At 55.3% G+C, this 21175-nt stretch overlaps 1 protein-coding gene across 6 annotated transcripts in view; it reads right to left on the reverse strand.

Moving 5' to 3' along the window:
• Window positions 1-21175, reverse strand: part of GSE1 (Gse1 coiled-coil protein) — a 391422-nt gene that overhangs the window by 95665 nt on the left and 274582 nt on the right. Inside the window, exon 1 of one of the 6 annotated variants that reach the window (XM_031436600.2) lies at window positions 7240-7990. The exons of the other annotated variants lie outside the window; for them this stretch is intronic. Coding sequence (XP_031292460.1) covers window positions 7240-7276 — 37 coding nt within the window. The 5' untranslated portion in view covers window positions 7277-7990. Of the gene's footprint in view, window positions 1-7239; window positions 7991-21175 lie in introns of those variants that run through there. 6 annotated transcript variants of the gene reach the window in all.

Raw genomic sequence — 21175 nt, forward strand, 5'->3', positions numbered from 1 at the left:
GAAGGGAGAAAGGCTTGAAAGCCCCCTGGGCGGCCAGGGAAGGCTTTCTGTGTGAGCCCCACCCTGCCCGCTCACTCTCTCCTTCCCATGCTTCCCGTCCAGGACCCACCAAGTCTGAAAGGGGCCCTGCTGTCTGGACACCCGCAAGGAGGGTCTTCATCCTCTTTAAAGGACGCACAGGCTTCAGAGCCCTGCCACCAGAGGGTACCTCTAAGAATCAGGGCAGAAGTGGGAGCCTTCCCTTCCAAGTGCTCAGAGCAGAAAGGCCAGCACAAACGTCATCTCCTCTCTGAGGCCTCCTGGATACTGACGCCACCCCTACCTCAAAACCAATCATTGGCTCCTCTGCACTCCTAGAAATTTCTACACACACCCCTGGGCAACATTTGTCACCCTGAATTACTCAATCCGCGTCCCCCACTACCACCAAAGCAGGGACAGCCCAGGGCCCCATTCTTAGCATGCCTGGCGTGAACTCTACATGCCAAATATCTTAACAGTGGCTTCCCTATTCTTGTTCATTCTTTCTCACTGTAATAGCCTCCTTCTACCCAGTCTCAACCTCTGCACCCCTCACTTCCAAGGCCTGCCTCCAATGCCACCTCCTCCACAGAGCCTTCCTGGATTTCTTCCACCAGGGTGATTGATCCTGGGAGACTTCAGAGCACTCCGTCCTTGCTCATCTCGCTCCTTGTGTATTCCTGAAGCAACCTGAGAATGAGACACAGACCTCCTTCACTGTTCCTGACAGGTCAACACAGGGCCCAGCTCCCCATGGGGCAAGCCTTGCCCAGTTCTGGTGGTGATACTTAGGAGGGACCAGATTTGTTTTGTGTCCCAGGAGGACAGAACTAGGTCAAATGCATGTGTGTGCTCCCTGTGAAAAGCAGTGTTCTAATGGCCCATGGTGGAGTGCTATGTCTGACCCTCAGTAACCACCAAATCGAAAGAAGAGAGGGGCTGGGCCATCTGACCTCAGAGATCCCTTCCAAGTCCAATTTTCTGTGACTCCCAACCCCGCAGGCCATTAAACAAGTGGCCAAATGCCCACTGGGCAGCGGTCCAGAGCTGGTCAGAGGGCGCTTCCTGTCTCTCTGTAGGAGGAGCCGGGAAAAAAACACGGAGGCACTGATCCTTCAAGACCACGGGCCTCCGCCGGGGGCCTGGGCTCTAGGGCTGGGGTTGCTAAGGCTCTGGGGGTGAGACCTGGGCCCAGATTAACTCAAATCCAGCCCACCCCCAGCAAGCACTGCCCAGCTGTAATCCGGGCTGAGGGCAACCATCAACCCCAGCGCAGACTGTGGAGGGCCTGGCATCGATGGGAACAAGCCAGAAAAAAAATGCACTTCCCCTAAAGACTTGTAAAAAAAATTCTCACTGATTTTTTTCCCTTTTACCCCAAGCTTTCACAGCTCTAAATATGCCACACTTAGTAATTTTACGAGCAAACTAAGCTATACATCACACGGTTTTATGTTCCTAAATTAACAAAAGGACTTTAAATCTATATGGAGCTCTTAAAAAAAAAAAAAAAAGCACTGCATCTATTTTTATTCCCTCACCCCCAAATTCCCCCTTCCGCTCTAATATACTCCACCCCCACCCCCCCGCCTGGGTGGCTTCGAAATTTCTGCTGATTGCATAGCTAGACCACCAAGGAGAGACAATTCCAAACACAGACGAGGAACTGCTTTGCTAAGGTCCCCCAAGAGGGGGGTCCACTGTCCTTCGGGAAAGGCTACTTTGGGGGCCATGAAAGCTTGACATTTTTTTCCTGCAAAGTGGAATATCCTAGTAGATAAACGCCCTATCTGTTAGGATAGGATGTACCCCAGCAGAAGAAGAGGCCACATCTACCAACCCAATCTCACCAAAAATCTAAGAATTAGAAGTCAACAGGTCCCTAAGGTCTTCTGACATCCGTGTTCTTAGCTGCAAAATGCAGGGCAGACTAGATGACTGGAGGGGTCCATTTGCACTTGACTGTGGAGAGAAGGAAGCACAGGGGGGCTGTTCCATTCACACATGTCCACGTCCAGGGGTAAGATGGACAAGCGACATGGAGCCCTGGACTTGGAACACAAGCCCAGGTCCAGACACTCCATCCTTCCCCTGGCTCTGTCTCTGGAGCTGGGTGGCCCTGGCCAGCTGCCCTCCAACCCTCCACCTCCCCTGGCAGAGAAGGAAGAGAATCCTCCCTGCCCCTGCCCCATTCTGGGGCAGGACTCCAGGTAGCATAATGACTGTTTGCTCCAAGAGCATAAAAGAGACTTCTCCAGACTCCAAGAGTCAAGGAGATAAGAAGTAGGAGAGTTTGCAACTGGGCTGTATCAGATTCCCACCCATGGAGTCAGAGCGACACATTTAAGCAAGAAAAAAAATCTTAATGAGAACCAAATTGAGAAGGGGGGTGGGAACCAGACCAGGCCCCTCGGAGAAGGGCTGGGCCGCATCTGGGACAAAAGGGCCCCTGGCTTTCCCAGCCGACAGATGGAAATGTGGTGGCCCCTCCCCATTTCTCAGGGGTGTCGGAAGGTTAATTGGTGACTGCCTGGAAAGTGCTAGATGGGAGACGAAATCAGACCCCATTAGGCCCAACCTGCTCCCAGAGCAGGCCCTGGATGGTTCCAGAGCTGCCCCCAAAGCCATAGCCCATTGCTCGTGGCCCGGCAGCTTCCGACAGTGAGCCAAAGCCAGGCATGAGCTTGGTCACCGCTGGCAACTGTGGTCAACCCGCCCCCCACCCAGCTTCAGCTCCTGAGGTGGCACCCCAGGATCTGGGCGCCGGCAGCTGGAGGCCCACGGTTCCTGCCTGCTCGCACCTGCAGCCTCATCCAGGGCTTCCTGGAAGCAGTCTGGGGGGTGAAAGTAAAGCCTAGGCAGCTCCTCACAGGCCACTTGGGCCTCAGTTCACCTTCCCAGGCACCCTCAGCCCCCAGCAGGGGAAGCCTGCCTCTTGCAAGCTCTGTCCAAGGATGTGGAGAGCGGGGTCTGGGCCAGCTGACCCTTGGGGGGAACCTGGGGGCATGGAAAATGTTCTAGGGAGACCAAGATTCTCTGATAGCAGACACCAACGGGCTGTGTGGCTTTGGGCCAAGTCCCAGCCCTCTCTGAGCCTCAGTTTCCTCACTGGAAAATCTGGAGTGTCCTTCCCAGCAGTGGACAGTAAATCTACAGGGGAAGCCCGGGTCACCCAGAGTTCAGCATGGGGCCAGGGTGGGGTCAGCTGACAGCCGAGGAGTACTCCCTCCACGAACTCCAGGAACAAGATAAGGGGGCCGGCAGCGCGCCACCGCCAACACCAACGGCAACTCCCTCCCTCACTCGTTCAACAAATATTTATGAAGCAGAGACTCTGGAGCCAGACTGCCTGGGGTCAAAGCCCGGCTGTACCGCTGACTGCCCGTGTGACCTCCACCTCTCTGTGCCTCAGTTTCTTCATCTGACAAGTGGGATTCCATTAACACCATGTCTGGTATGGAGTGGGCACCATATAAAAAGTGACTGCTGCCACTTCTTCCTCCTTATCATTTTTATTATTGTTATTATTGGTCTGATGCTGAGTCAGACCTTTTAAGAAACACACAGTCCCCCCTGCATGGAGCTCACAGCCTGGTGAAGTTCAGGAAAGGCGGGAGCAGGGCGCATGTGCACACAGAGGGAATTCTGAGAAGCCTTAGAGATCCCAGCCACCCACTGGTCCTGAGCTCCTTTCGCACATGCCCAAGTCCCCTTCTCCTGGTACAGGAAGTGTCCTCTGCTAGATCCCAACCCTCCCACCAGTGAATGAGCACCAGAGGCCAGACACTGCATCGTTGGGGTGATAGGCCTGGTCCAAACACCCGAGTTCCAGTCCCAGCTCTACTATTGAGAAGCCCTGTGACTTTCTACAAATAATTGCACCTTAATAATAATAGTTATTATTATAGCTATCACTTGCTAAGTGTTAACTTCACCCCAGGCACCATTCTGAGTGCAGTGCAAGGATTCACTCTAATCTCTGACACCAGATGTTGGCAAATTTCCCCTGTAAAGGACCAGATAATGTATTTTAGGCTTGGCTAGCCTTGTCACAACTACTCCATTTTGCTGTCATAGCTCAAAAGCTGCCACAGATAATACAAAAAAGAACGGGCATGGCTGTGTGCCAATAAAACTTTATTGACAAAGATCAAGCAGTGGGACGCAGATGGCCACCCCCTGCCTTATGTCCATACTGAGGTAAATACAATTATAGACCCCATTTCCCAGATGGCCCAGAGAGCTCAAGTCACCTGCCCAAGGTCATGGCTCGGAAGAGGCAGAGCAGGACCTCAAACCTACAGTGCCCGGCCTCAGGCCTGCGAAGCAGGGGGAGCCATGCTTGAAGCCAGCTTGGCTGTGAATGGACTGCCCCCAGGAAAGGCTGTACAGGCAGGTTCTGGGCCCTGGCTCCCTGGGGTGACAGATACTGTGACAGGGGACAGAACAGGGTCCCAGAGGCTCGAGAGCACCTGGGTGTCAGCCTTCTAAGGCCATGAAGCCCCAGCACACCAGGTTGGCCGTGTCCAGGCCCCTGCTTCCCAGGCCAGCATGGCGGGCAGCAGCCAGTTTCATGTCCCAGCTCCACCATTTCTGAGTTGGGCCAAATGCTAGTTCCTCTGAGCCTCACATTCCTCATCTGTGAAATGGGCAGACACCAGCACTGAGCTCAGGAGTGGGAATGAGAGTTACAGGACAGATTCCCGCAAAGCACACGCAAGGGGGCTGGGAAAGTTCATGAGAACCAGGTCATTCCTTTGACTATTCCCTCCACTACTCTAAGAGGACTTGGCCAAAGCCCAGGGAAGCAAAGCACTTGACCACAGCTCTTCCCAATTAAGCCTCTACACTGTTACAGCAAAATTATAAAGTACAAATCCTAGTGAGGCAATTGAAAAAAAAAAAAGAAAACTCTAGTGGAGGGAGGACAAACCTCCTTCCACAGGCAGAGAGGACGCGGGCCCTGACCTCCCTGGGGTCCCGACCTACAGCCCTCACCCTGCCGCTCAGGACTTCACACCAGCCAGGATTGATTTTGCTTAATTGCTCTGGATCCTAGCCTGACACTTCCTCCTTTTCTCTCTGAGGCTTCCAGTGTAAATAGAAAATCGGTCACCTGATGAATAAATATGCACCAGCAGCCACCCAATGGCAGGTGAAGTGGGGTGTAGATTACAAGCACCTGTGCTTTTAAGACGCCCTGTACTTAAGAAGATTCATTCTTGCCACAAATGCACTGAGTGTCTACAAGGCAAGGCGCAGCTCTGGGGGCGGCGCTGCAGGTACAAAGAGGAAAGAATCCTGCCAGCTTCTCAGCGGCTCCCAGGCCAGGGGGAGGCCGCCTGGAGACACCAGCCAGAGCAGGAATGCCGGGCCACAGCTTGGGTTCAAAGGGCCCTGGGGCATCTCACCAGGCACCAGCTTTCAGCCACCTGGGGTCTTCCTATGGGAGAGACTGGGGGCGGGGGGGGGGGGGGCGGCTCTGAGCCCAAGGACTGGGCCCTGTGTTAGAACACAGCCCTTTTGTAAATTGGGGATTCCGGTTCTAATTCGGGCCGGATCTGCAGAGGGTAATACAGAGGGGAGCAAGGGGCCGGATTTGCATTTCAGGCAGTGAAGGAAAGAAAAAAGAGATCAAGGGTGGAGTGCAGCCCCTGAATATTCTTCCTTTAAAAGTGGTGGAGACACCAAGAACGAGACACAGACCTTGTCAGTTCCTGGGAAGGGCTAGGGACCCAAAACAGCCACAGAGAAACTCACAAAGGGTAAACGTGCGGACTTCACACAGAACTGAGAAGTCCTTCCCACTTTTTCTTTTCCCTCCTAGCCTCCCCCTACTCTTTCAACTTGGTAAAAATATTTGCCCTGATTCAGGACCAAATCTCGCAGATCTGGGTCCTGCCCAGGCCCATTCCCTCCCCCACAGTCCTCCCGGGGGATCCAGGACAGCACTGGGAGCCACAGCCAAAGTGACAGGGGCTTCTGAACACAGAGGGAAAGAAACCAAAACCCAGCACCCAGCCACGTGCACCTTTCCCCAGCAAAACAGTTCAGAAATAAACCTCTACCGGCAGTGTCTTCTGCAGAATTTTCCAAGCCCCAACATGAAAAGCCCAGGAACTTCCCCTACAGCACCCCAACGTCTCCCCACCCCCAAATCCACAGACGCCCCAACTTCTATAGGAAATGTGTGTCAACGCCCAGGGAAGATAAAACTCTCAAAGGAAGGAAAGGGAAATAAAAACAGCTCATTCCTAGGACCAGCGGTCATACGCAGACCAGCCTGCCTGACCTGGGGTCACGTGGCACACCAGGGATAGGCCTGGTGAGTTACTCCCGACCCATGGGGCACTGAGGGGGGGTGACAGCGCAGCTGCGGGGAGGGCCCCAGGGATCGCCAAGATTCCCAACCCCCTCACCAGGAACTGTGGCTCACCAGCTACTCTTCAGCCTACATGTAATTATTTTTAAGGTTTCAAAGTCCAAATAAGGTGGACAGAAGAGGGGTTCCCCAAACCTCCGGCTGTCACCCCCGCTCCTCCTCTTTGGGCTGCAAGCGCGACTCGCCCCGAAACAGAAAGTTACAGGGCAGGCTGCTGTCAGCGCTCAGGAAGGTTAGGGAAACAGGAAGACACGCCAACCACCCTCCAGAGCTTCCCCCGGCCCTCTCCTCCGATCTCGGCAGGCACAAAACCTTCCAGGGAATCCCAGGCAGGAAGGGGGGCGGTGGGGGGAAGACACACCACGCTCACGCGGAGACCGCGCAAGGGGCTGGCTGGAGGGAGAGGAAAATAAGCCCTGGGACTCGGGGCGGGGGTCGGGGGGCGCATGCTACCCGATCGTGGCGGCCTGCAGGAAAGTAACTTCACACCCGGTGCTTAATTCACCTCGGAAGGCTTGAGTGCCCCGGCCGCTCGCTGCGCCGCCGCCACGGAGCCGGCTCCGGGCAGACAAAAGGAGCGAGACGCGCAACCCCCGGCGGCGGCGCGAAGCGGGCGGCAGGCCGGGTGGGCGCTCCTCGCCGCACGTAGCGCACACACCGCCGGCCGGACCGTAGCGGGAGCAGCGGGGGCCGCGCGCGCCTGCTGGTCCGCTGGGGGCTCGGCGGACCCACGGCCCCGACCCAGGCCGGGGGGATCTGGAGGGGTCGGGTGGGGTGGGGGTCTGGGGCGCGCCGGCGCCGCGCGGGACCAGGGGAGGCGCACAGAGCTCGCTTACCTGGTAAGTAATACAGAGGAGGCTTCAATCCAAACATGTTTCAGATTAGAATTCCATAGTGGCCAGAGAGGGATGAAGAAGGAAAAAAATGTTAAAACCCAGTGAGGAGACAAAAAGCGCCGTCCGAGCCACGGCGCTCAAAAATGTCCAAAACAATAAAATAAAGGCAGAAGAGCGATCCTGACAGCGACGGAAAAAAAAAAATCAGTCTTTTTTTTTTTTTTCCTCTCTCCCTAAAATGATCAAAAGGCTCTCTCTCCGGCCAGCACCCGAGCAGTTTCGGCCACCTTGGCCCTGGCAGATCCACAATGAGGTAACTGACGACCAGGGAAGGGCTGGAGCCTCCACGGCTGCCCGGTGTCTTCGCCGCGTGTGTATTTTCTGCCTTTTGGACTTGAGATGCAAATAAAAGAAGGAGGGGGCGCACGGCGGAGGGAAGCAGGCGGGAGAGCGGAGAGGAGCGCGAGAAAAATAAAGGGGGGAGGTGAGGGTGAGGAAATTGGGGGGTTAAGATCTTCAGGGATTACTCATTTGAGAGAGAGCGAGAGAGAGAGAAAGAAGCAGCCCCCAAAACGTGCGAGTAGCAATCTCTCCTCCATTCAGCCATTTGAATGTCAAGGGCGAGGGTCAAGGGACCTGTTTCCAACAGGGTTTCACGTTCAGAACCAGAAGGAAAAAGGAAGGGGGGGCGGCGGGAGGGGGTATCTCTTGTTGCCAAGGAGAAATCGGCTTTGTTTTCGTTTCCCCTTAGCTACTGGGTGAGGAGGGGCGGGGTGGGGGAGAGGAGGGGGTGGGGAGAGGGAGGGGAGAGGAGAAAATTAATACCCAAACAGCCAAGAAGTACCGAGGGGGAGATTTCTTCTCGTAAATAAAAGAGGCAGCGATTGCAAACAAGTCTCGGGCAGAAGAAAGCAGGCCGAGGAGCCGGCTCCCCTCCCCCTCTCGCCACCAACACCACCTCCCCCCACTTTTTTTTTTTTTTTTTTTTTTTTTGGTTATCTCCCTGGCCCGGCGTCCCACCACTGACTCAGAGAGCAAGGGTGGGGGAAGGAGAAAGAACTCGCGGGGGCTCGGGCTCCCGGGCAGAAGGAGCCAGGAGGAGAGCGGGCAGGCGAGAGCGCACGGCGGTGGAGAGACCCTCGATCAATTTTCATGCAAGAATCATTATCGGTAAATTGGAAAGCTGGCTGCCTGACAGCAGATTTGTCTCCCCTAATGAAAGCGAAAGGGTAGGGGCGCAGCGGCGGGGCGGCTGCAGGCGGCGGCGGCTCCTTCCGTCTCTACTCGGCATCTTCCAAGAGCTCCACGCTTCACAGGGCGATAATAATAGTTTCACTTGCGAGCTTCCCCCCGCGCGGCCGCCGAGCCGGGCAGCAGATCCATGCGGATCGGGATCGGGGCGCGGAAAGCTGGGCTCCCCTCTCCTAAGGCGGGGAGGGTGCTGCTGTTGGAGGCGGGGTGCTCCCCTCTGCCCCAAAGCAGGGGCCGTTTGCAAACTGTGGGCGGCTGCGGGCGCCGCCGGTCCCCCCCTCCGGCTGCCCAACTCCGCGCTCTGGCCGCCCGCCCGCCCGTGCGTCCTCCCTCCCTCCCCACCCACGTCTGACAGCTGCGGGAGCGAGGAGTTCACTCGCCGCTGGGGCCTGGGAGGAGGATCCCCAAATCGTGCCCCGGGAGCTCTATCCCGCCTTTTGTGAAACCCACACCGGGCTGCGGAAACACACTGCACCGGCCCAGGGTGAGCTCCTAAGGCGAGGAGCTTCTTTCTCCCCTTTCTTTTCCTCACCCCTCACCCCACCCCTTAAAAATCCCTGCTGCAAGTGTAATCAAATGCTTGATACCATCTCCCACACTCTCCCTGCACTGGTGCATTATCAGATCCGGGAAAGGCATGCTTCCAGGCAAATAGACCTAATAAATGCTATTACTGGGATTCTGCAAGCCCCGGCTGCACCATAGTAACGAGAGCCCTAGCTAATTTGGTTTAAGAAAACGACCAACTGTACAGAGTGTGTGAGTGAGTGTGGAGACTGGATCCCTCCTCCCCACCCGCCTCTCTTTCACACCAGCTCAAGAAGGCCCCATGTGATAATTCCCCAAATCGAAGGGGAAAAAACCCTGCCGCCAAACCACATCCTGTGCACTCATTGTCCAGCCCAGCGATTTTAAAGAGACAGGATCCATTTACCCACGCCCCGCCCCACATACACTTCAACGCGCGCTGCACAGCTGCCTCTTGATGTGACAATTTATTTTCAAGCCCTTTTACCTTCTGAAGGGCTCCTCAGTGGCACAACCAGCCGGAATCACGACTTGGTAACACTAAGGGGTCACCTTTTGACCCCAGGTACAATCACCTTCGTTTGAGGAACGGACCTGAGCCTGCAGGCACCCACCGAGGGGCACCAGGGTCACGCCAGGCTTGGGTTCCTGCCAACGCTTTCCAGCCGCTGCGTAAATTAGGGGTCCCAAGCAGAAGCTGGGGTCCCTGCTAAACTCGAGGGCTTCAGGTGACAATTGGACTCCTGGAATATGATACTCTAGAGGAGAGCTCAGGAGGGCAAATTGGAGGAGGTGGGCGGACGCCGCGTGTCCTTTGACCCTTTATGCCACTCACCACACCCCCACTCCACGTCCACCCCACCAGAAAATCTTAAATGGGCTGGGCGGAGCGCTCGGAGCCAAGGGGAGGGGTGGCGCTCTTCCCCGCCACCACCAAACAGCTGGGTGGGTGCAGCGCGCAGGCGGCTGCCTTCTCCGCCCGCTGGGCCGCCGCTGGTGCGAGGAGCGTCTTTTAATGCCCCACTCCCCGCGGCGCCCCGCCCGGCGCCCCCTCCCCGCGGGCGGCCGAGCGCGCAAGGGCACCAGGGAGGGCCCCGGGGCTGCCGACCTGGAGGAAACCGGCCGCTCGGGGCCGCCGGCGTCCGCCGCCAGCATCTGGCCGCTCCGCCCCGCGCTGACCCCGCAGGTCGCGCTCGGCCCTCGGCGGCGGCGGCCCTTTGTTTCCGGGGCTGCGTGGCGGCGCGCTCGGCGCTCCCTGCGCCCCCCCCCCCCCCGCCCTGCGCCCGTCGCCGCTGGCGGCCCTGCGAGGGAGACGACGGCCTGGCACGGCAGGGTCCGGGTCTAACACCTGCCGCCCGCCCCCGGATCGGCCTCTGCTTCAGTGCCCACTTTCACCTCCCAGCTATTTAGCACCCATTTAGCACCCGTCCAGTTGATAATCTGCGCCTCCCTGGGAGCAGGGGACACCAAGGCGCGCATCAGACAGCCAGGGTGAGCTGCCCCACCCCCTAGACCCCTCAGAAACATAGGGAATCTCTGATTCTGCTTGGGGGAGAAAAATATAACTTTTTTAAAGACCCTAAACTATCAGTTTCTGTTGTCATTCTTTTATTGGTTTTTAATTCTCGGGGATTACAGGAACAACAGTAGCAATTAATACCGAACCTTCCTCTACTGTATATGCTAATGGCAGGAGCCATAAAAATTAATTTGAAAACATGTCATTACACAATAGCTGTACAGGCAATAAACCTGTAATTATGGGCCAATCACAGGCAGGGTACAGAGGGAGGGATGGTCCCCCAATCTGCTGGGCGCCCCCCTTCCCCTACTAAAGTGGAGAAGATGGTGTCAGAAAGAAGCTTGCCTTCTGGGAGCCACCTGTGGAGAATGCTCCCAGACTGGGGGCTGGCAATGGGGGTCTCTAGTTCGAATTCCAACGACCCGGCTTCTCTGCAAGGCCCTCTGGAGACAGCTGCTCCAGGGCCAACCAAGACTGAAATTGTGGGAGGAGAGGCATGGCAGAGCCTTGGAGAGCATGGGGGCCTGGCTCGCTGCTGGTGGGTGAACATTAAAAGCAGTAGGAGGCAGAGAGAAGGGGAGACCCCACACTGGCTGACCAGCACCGCTTATCTTTGCTTCCCTGTCAAAAGGCAAACATCCCCCCACCAGTAAGTATTTGAACGCCTGCATCAAATTATCTCAAAATGCTCAGGCCAAGCCCTAATTGCTTTTGGCCACTCCCTTGGGAAGGAGGTGAGCACTAAGATTCTAGTGATACCCTAAGCCTCCTTGGGCCCTGGGTCTGGGTAGCTCAAAGGAGGTTAGTGACATTTCCTGGTGACAGAGACATGCGTAAGGGAGGAAAATATGAGCTCTGCCATGGAAGGGTGGCTGCACCGCAGCTCCCAACCCGATGCCAAAACAGCTGAAAAATGTAAAGCAACCCCTGCTGTGCCAAGCAGCCTGCTTAACCGGCTGACTCCCCACTGAATGGCTCGGTTGTTTGCCATAATGTGGCTGAACGGGGGAGCTGGAAGGATTTTCCCTTTCCCACCGGCCCTTGTGGCTTGGCTGGAGTTTTTGGAACCCATCACTAAGGCCATTCATTTCCAGGGGAGTCACCCCTCCTGTGGTGGTGCCTATGGACTGGCTGCGGGTGGGAGGGGCAGCCAATCTGGGCCAACCTGGACCAGCTGTCAGGTGCCCAGGTGAGAAGGATAACACTTTTCTGGGGATTTCAGCTCAGTGGGATTCTCTGCAAGGCTGGAATACCATCTCCATCCCCTCTTCTCTCTCAGAGCCTGGCTGTGGCAATACCCTGTCCTCCTGCTCTGTCAGCTCACTTCTGGGGAGCAGTTGGGCACTTACAGAAAAGAGGCAGCGATCGGTGCAAGCTGAGTCTCCAGTGTCCCTTCTGACAGTTGAGGCCACCGAAGGGCAAACTCATCCCCACCTCTCCGAAGACCCCTGCCCAGGTTGCCAGCCAACCCAGGGTCAGAGGGAAGCTCCAAGCAGTGTCAAGAAAGGCAAAGAAAACCACTTCATCTTTCGATGGGGAAACAAGCCGGGGGCTGGCTGCTTCCCTGGAGGTGGCGTGGAGCCCACTAGACCCCCACTAGTGCAGGGGGGCCCCCTCCTTCCCACTCTCCCCAGCTGCACTTTCAAAATGGAGGGGCCCCAGACTCCCTCTAGTGGGGCTACTGTTGCCACAGCATGGAGACAGCCTAGCCAGCCAAGAGCATCAGCTGAATGCAATAAAAATAGTCTCGCAGCACGTGCTGAGAACACAGACTGCGGACGGGGTCTGGAGTGTGCAGCGATGGGGTGTCCGGCTCTGAGCCCCAGAGCTCACTGCCTCTCTCTACCCATTGAAACACTTGTGGCTGCCTGGGCCAGGCTGCGACCTCCCCAAGGATTCCAGGGAAGGGAGGAGAGGGGAGTCTGGGAGACCACATGGCTAACCTGAAATGCCCCTTTGGGCATTTCACTGCCCCCTCCACTTCCCTCTCTAGGATAATTATGCCAGCTGATGTTCCCTGAGCACTCAGTCTGCGCCAGTTGCTGTTCTAAGCACTTTTCATGGATAACTCATTGGATCCTCATAACAACTGTGTTCAAGGTCACCATTAGGAGTTCCATTTTCTAGATGAGGCACAGAGAGGTTGAGCACCTTGCGCAAGGACACACAGTGGGTAAGTGGCAGTTTGAAGCTGAGCTGGGTCCAGAGTCCATGTCCACATGCATCCGCGGTGTGGAGTCAGACAGACCAGAGTGTTCAAATTCCAGCTGGGCTCCCACCCACTGTGTGCCCTCAGGCAGTGATGTCACCACCTGAGTTTCCTCACCTGGAAAATGGGATGAAATTGCCGCTGCATTCCAGGAAGATGCGGGTGTGTAACCACTCTGGTGTCCAGCACAGAGTGAGGACTCTGTAAACAGACCTGGAAATTATGCCAATGTTTTGGGTAACAGTGGTAACAGCGAAAACAGCAGCCACCACGGCGGGGGCCTCGGCACACCCAGGGCTCCGCGCTACGTGCGTTGCTAAGGATGTTATCTTACCTGGAACCTGCCCCCACCCCCCGGGGCAGACCTACACCGACCATCACCCCATTCTGTACATGAGGACACTGAGGCCCCAAGAGGTGAAGTCACTCACCCCAGGGCACGCAGGGAGCGGACACACCCACTTTCTCCCTTCATCCGGCTCTGGTCTTTAGGTGACTGGACGTGTGTGAATGTTCTGTCTCAAGATAAGCAAGTCTGACGTTGGGAGAGAAAGGGAGAACTAATGTCCCGTCAGGGTGACGTCTGCAGACCCAGGCTTCGTTTCCATCTTGGTGTGTTCACTTTTGCTTTCCTCGTACCCAGGGGCTCCAGGGCGCGCCCCATCCAGGGAGTGCTGTCCCGTCTCAGGGGTCTAACTGCGCCTCTCGCAGCCTCCTCCACCTGCCCCATGTAATGATGGGCTGAATGGTGGCCCACCAAAAGATATGTCCACCTGGAACCATGAATTTGACCTTAATTGGGAAAGGAGTCTGTGCAGATGTAATTAAGTTAAGGATCTCAAGATGAGATCATCCTGGATTATCAGGGTGGGCCCTAAGTCCAATGGTAAGTAGCCTTATTAAAAGAGAAAGAGGAGAAGACACGCAAGTGAAAAAGCCCACGTGGAGACAGAGGCAGAGACTGGAGGGGCGTGGCCACAAGCCCAGGGACACTTGGAGTCGCCAGGAGCTGGAAGCGGCAGGAAGGACCCTCCCCTAGAGCCTCTAGAAGGAGCAGAGCAGCCCTGCTGACATTCTTGATTTCAGATTTCTGGCCTTCAAAATATTCAGGAGAGACTACATTTCTGATGTTTTAAGCCACCCAGTTTGCAGTCATTTGTTACAGCAGCCACAGGAAACTCATACATCCTGTCACATCTGTGAAAACGGAAAGCCCTCTATCCTGCCAGCCCAGGGAGGCCCTGGGCCTTGTCCAAGGCTGGATGCCACAGGCCTCGAGCCAGCTGGGTCGATCTGAGCTTCAGGCCTACAGGAAAGGCCGGGATGAAGATGAAGGGCCCAAGGGCAGGTGTGTGCTCAAGCTGCCTGCTCTAGGTGAAGCTGAAGTCAACCCCCTTGACTAGGGGGCTTTCTGGTCACCTACCGGCCCTCTCGTCTCCCCTACCCACGACACACAAGTGTTGGCTGGGGAATGGGCAGCAGCCCGGGTGGCAGGAGATCACTGAGTATGGCTATCTGCTGGTGAACAGAGGGCTGGCCAGCCCAGCCACATTATCCTATGAACTGAGGGCTCTGCCTGCCTTCTGCATCCCAGCCGGCCCCACAAGGCCTGGGGCCACAACAACAAACTACAGAAGCCTGGTGGCCAGCTTTTCACCAAACCTGTTTCCCTTTCCTCCTGGGCTCATACCCAGACTACACTTCTCAGCCCCCCACGCAGATGTGTGGGGCCAGATGACCACATTCTGGCCAAGAGAATGTCTGGTTGAAGTAAGAACTTGCCACTTTCAGGCCTGGCCCAGAAAGGCCTCATGCATGAGCCTCCGCATTCCCCTTCCGGGTCAGCAACAAGGATGACCTTGACTCCACATATAGAAGACGCAGCACCTCCATCAAGCACCCCCAGGTGTTGGTGAAAGCAGAGGCCCCTTCCTGGCTCCCCGTCAATTATACATTATGTTGGGATGTGATTAAGAAATAAACATCTACTGTGTAACTTCCCTTGGGAGTGCATGTGGAGGGTAACTTCTAGTGCCAGAAGTCTTTGAGCTCTCAAGGCCTCTTTGTTAGAGCAGCGAGTGGTAGCTTAATACACATACCAATAGGTCTCCTTTATGGATATTTACTTAATGACTCTCACTGCATTGGATGCTTTAAGTACACTATCTTATTTCATCCTCACAATAAAAATAAATCTATCATCCCATTTTTCAGATGAGCAAACTGAGGTCTGGAGAAGTAAAGTGACTTGCCTAAGGTCACACAGCCAGTAAGAGGAAAACTCACATTCGAACCCAGACCCTGCATTTTAAACTGCTCTCGATGACAACCAAGCTAGCAGGAGCTGGCAAAGGGGCTTTTGCCCAGAAATCTGTGCTCCCCTCCTTTTTTTTAAGTGGAGGTGCTAGGGAACCCAGGATCTTGGGCATGCTAAGCATGCTCTCTACCACTGAGCTCTACCCTCCTCCAACCTTGGAAACCCTTTTTAAGGAAAAGCCAGGCAAGCAAACAAAAACACCAGGAAGGGCAAGAACACTGCACGTTGCTGTCTACACACAGAACTGTGTATCTGACCTCCAGGTTAGGGCTGCCACTGGAGCAGGCTGCCGGCAAGCTCACAACTGGGGAACTCTGCAATAATGGTTTTACAAGACAGACACTGTGATATGGCCAAAGTGCTCCCTCCCTGTGGGCTGCGTGGATGCCAGTGAAATCAGACAGAGACTGCATCTGGGACTGCCAGGGCCACACAGCATGTCCCTGCAAGAAGGCCCTCTGCCTGTCCTCGCGCGCTCCGCAGGGTGCAGGAGGGCCGCTTCTGCAGGCAGACTATTCGTAACCTCGGATGGCCCTGGTTGTCAACGTTCTGCTTCGTGCAGAGCCAGCAAGCACAGGGCTGGCAGGCAGCTGTTGGAAAGCACCGAGGAAGGTCTCCGGGGGTAGGGAAGACACGGGAGTCGGCGCGGCAGCACCTTCTGGGACACGGCGACAGCCCACGTGTGGCCTGCCTCTTCAGATCCTGCTGCAGCCGCTGTCCTGTTTGGCTGCCTGGGGGCAAGCTGACAAGGCTTTCTTCTCCCCACTGGTGCCTGCACACCAGGGATCAGGCGAAAAAGCCTGTTCAAGGGAAAAAGGCATCTGTGAACAGCCTTTCCCGCTGCCTGCCGCTGGCGTCTGCCGGGAAGGAAGGAGTCACCGCCGGGATGTAATTACCTGTTTGTGGATGATGCACAGACCTCCCGCCTCCCCCTGGGCCGAGCCGCTCCAGGTCCGTGCAGCCCTCTGGCTGACATGACATGGTGTTGAACGGCGGCTTCTGCCAGCTTCCCCTCACGCTGGGCACACTTTTCAGTGGGACAGAATCCAAGTGGGGAGCCTTGGGCCCCCTTTTTACTCTTCTCCGCCTTTACCTTGCACAGAAATCCTGGGCGGGCCCCGCCACTCCTATCCCTGTGCCCCTCCCCTGCCCAGCATCTCTCTTCGGTCCTCCGTGGCCTGAGTTGCCCTCTATTTTCTTTCTTTCTTTCTTTTTTCTTTTTTTCGGTGGAGGGAGGCAATTAGATTTATTTATTTATTATTTTTAGAGGAGGTACTGGGGATTGAACCCAGGACCTCATGCATGCTAAGCACGCACTCTACCACTTGAGCTGTACCTCCCCACTGAGCTGCCCTTTCTTTATCCTCCAATGGGTCATGTCTGAACTGAGGGAACTCCTGACATGCCCCCAAGAAGAGACTCTCCCCGCCCGGAGAACAGCTATTCTGCCTAGTCATTTGCAAAGCATGCATGTGGCACCGCTGACATTTGGAGCCAGACAGTTCTTTGCTGAGGGGGCTGCCCTGCGCACTGTAGGCTGTGTAACAGCAATCCTGGCCCCGACCCACTGGATGCCAATGGGACACTCTAGTTGTGACAATGAACATGTCTCGAGACAAGTTCAAATTTATGCCTCACCTGTGGGAGATGGTACCAAAATCACCCTGGTTGAAAGCCTCTGATGTAGCACAGAGGATCCAGCCAGGACGCTGAGGGACCTGAGTTTTAAACCCAGCACCACCGTTGGCCTCGGGCAAACAAATGCCTGCTCTTGGCCCCAGTTTTATCACGTAAAAAATTAGAGGGGCTGAATGGGGTGCTGTGGTCTTCCAGCTGTCTCTGATTCTTTGATGCTGCTTAGAACCAACGGTTCCAAAGTGGGGCTGAGCTTGTGATTCAGGAAAAAGGATCATAAGGAAAGGAATCCAGTGATGTTGTGGTGTTCATATAGAAAAAGAGGAGGGAGGAGCCAGTATGTTAAGTGGGCAACCCTGGTGCCTTGTGGCCTTTCTTCCACAGTCCTCTTTCTCTCTAACCTAAACAAAGCCTGCTCTGAAAAAAAAGTACCTGCTATCAGTCATTTACACTCTAGTATGATTTAGCCCCACTTTACTATCATCATAAAACCAAGGCTATGGCCCTGATTGGAGCCATCTCAGGGCTAACTGGAAAACAGCTGTGGGATATATTTGGGGAAAGCAGGACAAAGGAGCCATTCTGCCCACTTGGGTTGAAATGGTGGTTTCAATTTCATAACATCATGTGAGGAGGTGAACTTCCGGGTTCCCTGTGTTATGGCCCGTTACAACAGCTGCCACGGGGGAGGAAACAGCATCAGTCAAGAGCTGGGGTTGGGAGAAGTTATGCGGCTCCGAAGAACTCTGATAAACAGGCAGGTCCAGGAGGACCACCACCAAACCAGGCGCTGAGTGGCCAGCACTGAGCGGCCAGGTGCCCCAGGCTTCACAACCATCAGTCTCCTGATAGCACCTGGAAAACACCAGCTTGCGCTGAGCTGAACAAAGCACCAAGGCCAGAACATTCTCAGTTGGTGACCACAGTCCTGACCCATGGGTCTCAAAGACAGGATTTCCGGTTGTTTGTGGGGGTGTATTATCCCCGAATCAGTTCTGCTTCAGCTTTTGATTGGGAGGTAGGATGACTTCCTAGGGTAGGGGGAGCATCCACCTATTTAATCCCATAGAGTGGGAGGGGTGTGGGTTCGGAAGAGCGGCTGGGTCCCAGTGCAGCTCCACCCACCCCCATTGAAGGTACAGTGTGGCTGTGGCCATCTCTGGCCTTTAGTCTCCTCCTTGGTAGGATGCTCAAACTAAATGATCCCACAGGCCTTCCAGCTCCGCAAGCCCATGATTAATAGAACTCAGACACACCATCTGCTCACTCTGACATTTAAGAAACAGAACAGGTTTCCAAGAGAAAACTGCCCCGTGTAGCTTGCTTTTTCCTCCTTTGCCGACTGATCAAGTGTGGGTTCACACTCTCCCTGCATCCCAGCCCTGACTTGAAAAATCTCAACACAGACACACACACGATCACACCCAGAGCTATCTCCTCCGCTTCTCCGCAAAGGTCACAGATGCAGAAGTCAGCTGATGCCCCGGTAAAGCTGAACCACTGGCCCCCTTCTGGGCCCTGCACACTTTATGATGCCTTCTCCGGCTGGACGGCGGGCGAGACATGCATCTTGCTAACACAGCCCCAAACTTCACAGCTGAGCTGGCGCTGACTCATCTTTCCCACTGGTTCAGCTCCTCCTCGGTGCTGGGGAGTGAGAATCGCTGCCCCCTTCACAGACGGGGGCAAACTGAGCTCCAGAAGGGAAGGGTCTGCCCTGAGGGCATACAGATGACAAGCAGGGTGGCAGGGGCGTGACCTGGGCAGAGTACATGCATGTCACATGTTTGTGCCACAAAAGGCAAGTTCCCACAGCCTGGCTCATCACAGAGGATGCCCCCGAGGCTATGTCCTACTGATGGCCTTTCAAGCAAGGTGGCCTCACCTCTAACACCAGGTGCAAAAGAAATGGGTAACAGGGCCACTCTGCTGCCAGACGCAGAACATGGACCCTCTGTGCCACGCCAGTGGCCCTGTTGTGTCCACCAAGTGGCCTATGATCACCAGCACCTGAAGCCAAGCCAAGAGGAGGGAAGTGAAGGAGACATTCTGGGCCAGGTGAGACCCAGCCAAGCCCCAGAGCTGAGCCTGGGCAGCGAGGACATGGTTAGACCAGTGATGGCCACGTAGCAGCTAGGTGTTCTGATGGGCCCACTCTGTGGCTTCCCCCAACTGCCCAGGTCCTGCTTGGCTGGGCCTGCACAGGAGGGTCCTAGGAAAGCCCCCACCCAGGGTCTGTGACTCCGATCGGCTGAGACTCAGGGGGCCACCCACAGAGGGCTCTCTGGCTGTGGGTGGCCCCTGGGGAGCCAGCTGGTCTTCAGACTCTCTCTGTTGCACTTGGCCACCTGCTCCTGTCCTGACCACCCTGGACACAGCGTCTGCCACTCCTGGCCACTCTCCACGCCCAGCACAGATGTCCGTCTCGTGCTGTGTCCCCAGTCCTGCCCACTGCTCCCAGACTCTGCTTGGAGAAGTGGCCTGGACTTCCTGTTTCTCATAATGGCCAATAAAATCAACCCAGGGAGCCACATAAAAATATCCCTCCAGCTCCTTCAGCGCACCAAAGAGCTGAAAAGACAATAAGGAACCACCAGGCCAATAGGGACGGGGAAACTGGAATCGTCAGAGCTGACCTGAGGCCACACTGGCCCTGAGGGCGTGGACAGAGTCACTGAAATTTGAACTTAGGTTTTTATGGCCTTGAAGGTTAAGGAGGACAGAAAGCAAAGCCTGGGTCCCTCTGTACTAGTCAGGGGTCTAATAGGAAGACCCTCCCCACAATAAGTCAGGGCCCCGGAGAACTACCTAGTCAGGGTGAGAGTGATGGGGGAGCCAGCCAGCCCTTATGCAGAAGCTCAGTCAGACTGAAGTCGAGGGCGCCCCGGGAACATCAAGTTCTGGGCTGGATTAAGGAGGCTCCAAAGCGGTTGTGTCTCTAGGCACCCACTGGAAACAAATACACACCCTCCCAAAGGAAATCAGCTCCATCCTGGGCTTCAACTTATACGGGCAAAGTCTGAAAGAAACATAATGACCGTGCAGATACTAACTATATATAAGATACGTGAACAACAAGGTCCTACTGCGGAGCACAGGGAACAGTATTCAATTCTTGTACTTCACCTATAATGAAAAAGAATATGAAACGGAACATATATGTGTATGTGTGACTGAAACATTATGCTGTGCACCATAAACTGATGCAACATTGTAAACTGACTATACTTCAATTAAAACAAAAAACAACCCATAATGACCAGGCATCAGAAGTGCACACTCCTGGCAGGGAGTCGGCAGCAGCAACGGCGGACAGAAGCAGACCTGCAACGGCCCCAGGGGTGGGACTTACCAAAGCGTCCGCAGCTCTCGGTCAAGGGAGAAAAGATGAGCCTGAAGGACCCTGCAGAGAATGGGAAACCGAACCTGGAGAACCATCACATCTAAGACCTTGCCAGGCTGCAGTCTCCACCGGGGCAGGGCCTCTGCCTGTTCCTTGCCCCCTGACCCGCCAGAACCGCGCCGGCCCCACAGCCCGAGCTCAGGAGATACCGCAGGTACCTGCAGACCGCGCACCGAGCGCACATGGTACTCGAGACCTTCAGGGAGGCCAGAGCGTGGTGATCCAGGCTGGCTCCAGGTAGATCTGGTGAATCATTGTGGTCAGTGAGCAAATAGGTGAGAGAAGGTGATTAACCCCAAATTTTCCTTCACTAGTGACATTTCTCTGTGTGAAGGTAGAGGTGCTAATGAAAAAACAAACTGAGTCACAGAACGGCCTTCACAGTGGGAAAAAACACCCCAGAAGTGTAATGATAATGACTACTGCAAAAACGCTGAATCCTGGAGGCCAAAACAAGCACCCCCCCACCGCTATAATTTCGAGTATCCGTTCTTTATTACGATTCATGGCCTTGGCTCTCAAAGCATCTACCAGGGAATCTTTCTGTGGGGGCAATTTTGGTGCCTGCAATTAGCTGAACAGGCATCTTTTGTCCCTGCTAAAGCACTCAATTGCAGGTGTAATTAGGTTCCCTCACCCCTGAAATCTGCAGAGAGCCGCCCGCCTTGACTAACTGCACCCACAATTAAGTGCTTATGGGCATGTGGCTGGAGCCGGCAAACATGTGCACGCAGCTAATAGCGGGGGCACCGAGCCGGCTTTCAAAAATAGACACTGTGTTGGAGAAATCCAGCCTCTTTCCATTTGTTGCTCAAACGGCTCTGTCCAGCTGGGAATAATGAGAAAAGACAAACACGCCAATTAGGCGAGGTCCATACATAAATAAACCACACAGCTCCTTAATTAAGCCACTTACAGGAGTGGGCAAGGCTGGAGGAGATGGGGGAAAGGAAGGCCGTGGCCCGGCCTGGAGACGCAGGACGCCGATGCCATTCCGGCCAAGATGGCGGCACCAGGATGGGAGGTCTCCATCCATCACTGGGGGCTGCAGACCACTTCAGCCAAGGGATG

The sequence above is a fragment of the Camelus dromedarius genome, chromosome 23, assembly GCF_036321535.1.
Source record: "Camelus dromedarius isolate mCamDro1 chromosome 23, mCamDro1.pat, whole genome shotgun sequence".
Classification (NCBI taxonomy): domain Eukaryota; kingdom Metazoa; phylum Chordata; class Mammalia; order Artiodactyla; family Camelidae; genus Camelus; species Camelus dromedarius.